Genomic DNA, 8,236 nt, shown 5'->3' on the forward strand with positions numbered 1-8,236 from the left:
CATGGGGTCACCCTAGGAAAGGCTGGCCAGCTAAATGAGTACAGTGGGTGGATTGGCCAGGTTTGGCACATTTGGGTGCGGAAAGCTTCTGCTCCAGGGTAAAGGCCAGTAAACGGATGTGGTTAGGTCTTTTGGGAGAGAAATGGGCACCAATAATTAAGTTTAAGATGACACGAGAGTTTCTTAAGACAGTTTTCTTTTATGCAAGGTAGTAATCGCCTAATTTTTTTTAAAGAGAGCTCAGTCCCTGGCTCTCACATGCAGGGAACTTTAACTTTTACTAAAGAGAATAGGCAGACGAGCGAGCGCAGGCAGGAGGGAGAGGTGCACAGCGCAAAACAGTGCCTGCCTGGGCCGCAGTGGAGCCTCAGCCGGAGGGCAACCCAAGCGGGCGCCTGGGTTCCCGCCCCTACTTGGCGGGGCAGTGCCCAGTGTTCCCCAGTGCAGGCAGCGGTGGCTGCGAGCAGCGGGCCACAGGGACCACCCGCAGACACATGGTGCCCCTGGGACAGGGCCAAAAGTTTTCGTCATAGCCAGAAAACCACGTCGGGTTGGGCAAAAGTGCCAGCAGCCAAGGTGCTTGCAGAGCCAAATAGAGAAAGTATGAGAGTAAAATGGCTAAAAAAGGCTGGCCACACGGGCCAAGCCAAAGAGCGCCCACATGCTAGACAGGACATGGTCCGGTCCGCCTGGCGGGCTCCGGCGGGCGCGATTGGGCCCGGCAGGCAACGCAACAGGACGCTAACAGCCACATTATGGAGTCCGTTTCCAAGGCAAAGGACTCACGGAGCCACCTAGCTCGTGCGGCTAAACACAGGCCCGGGGGAAACAGCCTACGGCAAACAACTAGGTCCAAAAAACAAAAGCGCGGCCTCAATAACAAACGCTATTGAGCCGGCAGAGGCCACGGGCCCGTGACTTAATGGTGGACAGTTCCTGCATCTGGGCACGCTCGGAGGGCACGCGGCGGCTCCCGCGCCCCGCGCCCCCCCTTTTTGTTCCTGGTGATGGCAAGGTCAGAGCCCACAGCTTGAGCCAAGGCGAACACAATAGCCGACGGTGCGCGGAGGTGGAGCCACAGATGCGCTCAAGATTCGGCCTCACCTGTCACCACCTTGGCCGAGAAAGGCATTGCTTGCTAAATGTATAAAAAAGGTGCAAAAAAAATGATTTTTGGCCCCAAAATCACCAAGTTACTGCTAAGATTAAATAGCCACATGGTCACATTAGCCAGCTAACCTAACTCACCTGCCGGTAAAAGACAAGCAGGGGCAAGAGTAAATGTGGAGAGCAAATTTAACCTCACACAGTCTATAAACAGAGGAGAGGATTAAAAAATTCTCCTAAGTTTATGATTTACAAGTTAATATAAAAGGATAGTTAAAGATCCGCCCGCCAGAGCTCAGGAGGCAGTCTGCAGACGGAGTGGGCCTGTGTCCCGCCCCTGCTGTGCAGCACGGCTTCAGCTAAAGGGGAAAAGACAGGTTTAAATTAAGACAGCCTCTAGATAAAGACTGCTTAGGCTATCCTGAGTTTTGTCTTTTCTCATAATGTTGAGGATTTTTTTTTAAAGTCTAAGATTTCATTATAAATTCAATGGGCATTTACATTAAATTTGTAGATTGCTTTCAGTGATATTGTCAATTCTGCTATATTGGCACTGTCTTTACAAGAAAATAGGGGATCTTTCCATTATCTGATGGCTTAAATTTCTCAAAAGGTTTAAAGTTCTTTTACATTTCTCCAACGGTTAAGGATGTTATATTTGAGCGTTTTTTAAATGTCTTTCAGTCATTTTAAGTTCATCTATTGAGAGTTTTCAGTTTAGGTCTATTGCATATATTTTTATTTGATTAGTTGTTCTTTGGAGGACTAATTTCTGGAGTCCTTATGTTTTTAAAGTGGATTAATGACTGATGAGGATTTTCCAATTCTATAGCCTGATATGTCTTGTTGACTGTCCTTTGCTATACGGAAGCGTCTCAGTTCTAAAGATCCTATTAATTATTTCTCTAAATTTTGGCGAAAGGCTATATGCCCCCATGAAAATGGCAATTTGGATAATTCTATCCAGTTGTGTGAGTGCTCACATACTGGATCAGATAATTATTTTCTGCCCCTGGAAAAATTCCAGGCGGAGCTAGTTCTAAAAGTTGTTTAAGGGCTTGATTACTCAGCCCAAACAAAAGGCCTGCTGCAGTGGCACAGGCCAATAGGATTTACTCTTTGGAACAGAGACCTACAGATCTCTAAGTTCAAGACCAGCCTACACCAGCGCTGGCTGTACTAAATTTTAACCTGAGTTTTTTTTTTTTTATTACTCTTAAGTATTAACTTGAGAGAGGAGTTTGTTTATGTCTCTCCTAGGAATGCTGATGTCCATTTGGGTACTGCTATGCTGTGCTATGGATTCAACTGTCCAGAAGCCTGAGGACATATCTTCTGCAACGGAGCTGGCGGATTCCTGAGAAGTGATCCAGTACCTGGATTTACCCCTTTCCAGCTCCCTACCCTTGATCTGTCAATCATTGCTGTGCTGTCATTGCTGTACATTGCTATGCTACTGGATTTTCCCTTGTCCTGTCAGCTGTTTCTGCTGAGCGCTATGGGTACCTTCAGGGCAGGTTGCAAAATGCCATGGTCGTTTAAATTGAGCTAAATTTACAATTGGACACTAAGGTTAATCTTTACGGACTGGATATGGGTTTTTTACATCTGCTGGTCACAAAAAACGGCATTTTGCTGTTTTTCATGGACCCTAGAGTACAATATTTACTATTTGGCTCTCATTTATTCTAGTTAGCTTACCAGGGACCTTCCACCAGTGCTGAGTGAGACATTACCTAAAGGACTCCATTCTGAGCGGACTTTTTAAGAACTGTACAAGCACAGTCTCCTTTAGGAATGCTTGTGTGTGTGCTGGAACATCATCTTCATGATTTCATGGTGCCAGAGTCAGTGGCAAACTCAGGTCAATGCTGCCATGTGACAAGTCAACTCAAACATTTGCCCCAGAGCATAAATCTCAGCATAAATCCGGCTGGTTTTGATGATGTATGACTATGTGTCAGAGACGGGTTCGGTTTGAATGGGGGGCAATCTCAACCTAAGACAGGGATGTGTTTGGACCTGGGCACATTCCAAAGACGGGTAAGGGGTCTGCCTGACGTCCATCCCACCTAAGATAGGCCTAGTCATCATATTTTATATTTAAAAGGGGGACCTTTAAGGCCCAGGCCTTCCCTTGCTCCCTGGGATGCAAATCAAGGACTGTTTTGGCAACCAGTTAAAGCTTCCTGCTAAGTTCCAGGCTTGTTCTGCTCTAAGCCTGTTATAATAGCCTAGGGCCCTATATTACTTTAAAATGGTAATTTCTCAACCTGCCTGGAAGAGCCCAGGTGCCAAGGTACCTCTCACCTGTCTGACACTGCCTTGCACCCCTCGCCCACCTGCCTGTGGAGAAGCTCACTCGGCGCCAGCTTCCCCATCCCCCTCTGGCTGGGAGGGGTTTCCGTTACTGGGGCCAAAGGGTATTTTAACCCCAGATTAAGTTTGGATAAACGGGCATTCTCCTCTTGAGAATGACTTGAACTCTCTATCTCTGTGTTGTTCGTCTTGTGTTTTAACCCCTAGGACCTTACCTAGCTCGTGGAAGGTATGGAATCCCGGTCCATACCAGGTGGGTGGTGATGCAGACCTTGGGTGTGGAATGTTTGCCACAAAGAGTGTTCCCCTTACCCCACATTCTTTCCAGCATAAGCTGTCATTAGTGTTTTTATCTTGGCCATTCTGACAGGTGTAAGATGGAATCTCAGAATTGCTTGATTTACATTTCTCTGATGGCTAAGAATGTTGAGCATTTTCTTAAGTGTCTTTCAGAAGACTAACTTTTAAAATTAATGTAGAAATGGGACCATCATAAAAACACAAAAAGGGCAATTAATTGTAACAAAGCCAACACCAAAAAAATATTAAAGGAAATAGAAGAGGAAGAAAGACACTCTTGGGATGTGGGTCCCCTCTCCATGCTGTGAATACCACTGGTTAATAAAGAAGCTACTTTTGGTCAATGTCTTTAAAGGATGTAGCCAGGCTGGAAAAGATATAGAGCGATTAATTGGAGACAGAGAAATGCCACCAGAGGAGAAAGATGTCCATGTGCCAGTACCAGTAAACCACAAGCCTCATGATAAAATATAAAATAATAGAAATGGGTTAATTTAAGGTGTAAGAGCTAGTCAGAAATATGCTTAAGCTATTGGAAAAAGAGTATTGCAGTTAATGTAGCTTCTATGTGATTAGTTTAGGCCCGGGCAGCTGGGAAATGGACGAGTAGCCTCCATAGACAGTCTTGTCCATGAGAACTCAAGAAAGAGCAAGTTGCATGAGAGGAATGCATTACATGATAGAGAAGAACACATGGATCACAAAAGAGAAAAGAAGCTACGAGAGTGGAGTATGATGGAAAGCTGGAGTAGTGAGGGAGATGGAGGAGAATCAACAAAAAATGAATTACATCCAGAAATCCTTAATAAGCACTAATACTTTGGGCACTCTTTTTATTAAATATATGTATATGTATATATATGTATGTATATACAATGTTACATATGTTTATAAAAGATTCTAATGAAGTCCATTGCTCTGTGTAATTAATAAATGCTAGAAAATAAAGCTGTGCCAGCATAGGTGGTTTTTAAACATAAAGCAAAGAAAACCAGCCTATAAACCACAATCAGACAGCAATGAGGACACTCAGAGAGGTTAACATAGATCTAATCTACATGGGAAGTAGAAAAAGACAAGATATCCTGAGTAAATTGGGAGCATGGGGACCTTGGGGAGGGTTGAAGTGGGAAGGAAGAGGCAGGGAGGGGAGCAGAGAAAAATGTAGAGCTCAATAAAAATAAATAAAAAATGCACAATTCTTAAGGTGGTTTAACATGGTGATTCTGGTGGCATATGCCTGCAATGTTAGTTACTCTGGAGGCTTGCAGCATGGGAATCAAAAGTAAGAATTGGTCTTAAAATAAAAAGTAAAAAAGAACACTGCGCGCTGGACTGAGCCCCCCAAGGTCCAAATGAGGAGCAGAAGGAGGAAGAAAATGAAAAAGGAAATAAGGACTGTGAGGGATGCAATCACCCACTGATACAAGGGGACTGATCTAATGAGAGTTCACCAAGGCCAGTTGGACTGGGACTGAACGAGCACGTGATCCAACCAGATTCTCTGAATGTGGCCGGATTCTCTGACTGTGACTGGCCCGGAGTCTTTCTGAAAAGCCATCGACAATGACACTGGGACATGTTTCCTCTACATATACTGGATTTGGGGAATCCAGTCTGTCTGGACACTCACCTTCCTGGACCTGGAGGGAGAGGGGAGGAACTTGAACTTCCCACAGGGCAGGAAACCCTGACTGCTCTTAGGGATGGAGAGGGAGGAGGAGAGGGAGTGGGGGGAGTGGGAGGGTGTTGGGAGGAGGGGCAGAAATGGAAACTTTTATAATTTAATAAACTTTGAAAAAAAGATAAAAAAAGAACACTGCATATTAGAATATCATGCTTGCCTTGCTTTTGCAAGACCTAGGTTCAATCTTTATCCTTAGTACTATGGGAGGAAGAAGGAGAAGAAAGGGAGGAAAAAGTAAAGGGAGGAGGAAGATGAGAAGGAAGAGGAGGAACTTTGGCACACTAGCAGGACCATACAGAGTAATAGAACAAGGCAGGATCTACACAGTACCTTCAATAAATAGTAGTGAGACAATTTACTATAACTTAGAGAAGGTAAAGTTAGCTTTCTATTATACATTTTCACCAAAAGATCTTGGGTATTTTAACTTCTCCAGAATACAAGCTAAAAGATATCATTATAATATCCTGTGTTACCTAAAAACAATACCTGAGTACAACCCAGTTTTCTAACTTGTGATTTATTCACAGTATTGGACAGAATGCAGTTATTGAAAGATGTTCAGGAGATCTAGATGGACAAATGGAAAAAGTGGGAAAATGTTCAAAACATATTATTAGATGATAAAAACAAAATAAATTTTTTTAAATAATGAGGGAGACAGAAAAAAAGACTCAGTGGGTAAAGGTACTTGCCACCAAGAATGACAACCCACATGGTATAGGGAGAGAACTGACTTCACAAAGTTCTGGCCACCATGTGCATGCCATGGAACACCGCCACCAAATCATACATATACAAAAAACTGGATAAATGAATAGAGTACTTTATGTATTTATTGTTTTATTTTTCTGAGTACTGGGAATTGAATGTATGGCTTCTTTTGTGCCAGGCAGAAACTCCTCAACTGAGCTACATGTCTGGTAGCTGTCTCTGTCTCTCTGGTGTGTGTGTAGGTGTGTTTTAAAGAGAACATTCAAACACAGTATTTCTGGAAGGATAGAATAAAAGAAATCTAATGCTGGTTATCACTGAAGACAGAATGAGGAAAGACAGGAAGAAAGATTCATTATTATTTTATTACATTTATTTATTTGGAAGGAAGCACACACCACGGATCTTGTGTGGAGGTTAGTGTACAGTCAGTGGGAGCCATTCCCATCCTACCATGAGGGTTCCAGAGATCAAATTCAGAGTAAAGCTTGGTGACAGTCTCCTTTCCACTCAACTATCTCTTATCCCAGAGGCAAGATTTTTAGTTTTCCTATTAATCTTTAGGTGTTGCCTAAATTTACTGTCAAAAATGTGAATCAATTATGGAAAAAAGATAAAGAAAGCAAGAGACAACAATAATAACCCATAAAGGAAGGAGAGGGGGACAAGGACATCATGTTTTCAGATTTCAAATCTTTGAAAGGGGGCTGGAGAGATGGCTCAGTGGTTAAGGGCACTGCTTGCTCTTCCAAAGGTCCTGAGTTCAATTCCCAGCAACCACATGGTGGCTTACTACCATCTGTAATGAAATCTGGTGCCCTCTTCTGTCATGCAGGCATACATGCAGAATACTAAGAATACTGTATACATAATAAATAAATCTTTTTAAAAAATCTTTGAGGGGCTGGAGAGATGGCTCAGTGGTTAAGAGCACTGCCTGCTCTTCCAAAGGTCCTGAGTTCAATTCCCAGCAACCACATGGTGGCTCACAACCATCTGTAACGAGGTCTGGCGCCCTCTTCTGGCTTGCAGACATACACACAGACAGAATATTGTATACATAATAAATAAATAAATATTTAAAAAAAATAAATAAAAAATCTTTGAAAGGTGGCCATTAGCACAGATAAATCTTGATTGCATGTCTAGACTGGGTTCTAGAACCATCCACCCAGGGAACCATATAATCTTGGTCCAGAAGGGGTTCTTACTATCTGGGACAGAATCTATCTACACAGCTGCAGCAAACACAGTGGTCCATGCTTTCTAGGACTTTGCCATCACAATGACAGGATCACCTAGATACACAGAGCCCTAGAAACCCTGATATTAGCAGTGAGGCACACAGAAAACAAAGATCAGGGCTTCAAGTTTGTTGGTGAAGAAGATTCAAAGGAAGCTGTCAGTCACAGCATCTGTGAGAAACCAGGCTTAGAAGAAGTAACTCGTGGAGCCAGTGGCAGGGTCAGGTGGGGGTGGCACAGCCTTACCTTGTAGTGGCTGATGGCATTTTCAATGGAGAGCTCAGCATGGGCCTGGTATTCGGGGGACTTGAGGCATTCCACACACAGGAGATGTCTGCTTGCCTCACAGAACATGCACACCCTCTTCTGGTGGCTGAAGCAGATATAACAGTCCCCATGGACCCCCTCAGAATAGGGCTTCCTGCACACTAGGCAGCTGAGGACCCCAGAGACTGAGGCCTTATCCATGTGCTGGGTCAGGCACATTCGGCAGAAGAGGTGGCCGCAGTCTGTCCTCACAGCCTCCTTCACGGGATCCAGGCAGATGGGACAGATGTCCTCCTCGTTGTCCTTGTACAGAGGAACCATGGTCCCCACCTCACCAGCCCCTACACTGGGTGATTTGCAGACCAGAGAGTCCCAGGAAAGAGAGCTCGCTGGAGGAGGATACTATGACTTTGCTTAATAAGACTGGGTCAACTGAGATATTTTTGGAATACATACATCTTATAGTAATTTATTTAGAGAGAGATTCATCACTCTGGAGGAGTAAACAGCTGATTTGACACATAAAACCCAGTCCATGACAGTGGGTGCTAAAACATTATTTGAGAGAATGTGCACTGTTAAATGTATTAATCAGACT

At 43.9% G+C, this 8,236-nt stretch overlaps 1 protein-coding gene and 1 long non-coding RNA gene across 2 annotated transcripts; one reads left to right on the plus strand and one right to left on the minus strand.

The window, feature by feature from the left end:
* The first annotated feature begins 646 nt into the window (after positions 1–646).
* Positions 647–3,598, plus strand: LOC148119272 (uncharacterized). Its single transcript, XR_015735545.1, has 2 exons — positions 647–1,155; positions 2,368–3,598. It is a non-coding gene; the product is annotated as an uncharacterized LOC148119272 (long non-coding RNA).
* Positions 3,599–5,974: 2,376 nt separating this feature from the next.
* LOC125408444 (E3 ubiquitin ligase TRIM40) lies at positions 5,975–7,959 on the minus strand. Its single transcript, XM_048446737.3, has 2 exons — positions 7,618–7,959; positions 5,975–5,983 (listed from the first exon to the last, which is right to left on the minus strand). The coding sequence occupies exons 1-2, from the start codon at positions 7,957–7,959 to the stop codon at positions 5,975–5,977; spliced, it is 351 nt and encodes a 116-aa protein (XP_048302694.3).
* Between the last annotated feature and the right edge of the window lie 277 nt (positions 7,960–8,236).

This window comes from Myodes glareolus, chromosome 18, assembly GCF_982192425.1.
Source record: "Myodes glareolus chromosome 18, mMyoGla1.1, whole genome shotgun sequence".
Taxonomy (NCBI): domain Eukaryota; kingdom Metazoa; phylum Chordata; class Mammalia; order Rodentia; family Cricetidae; genus Myodes; species Myodes glareolus.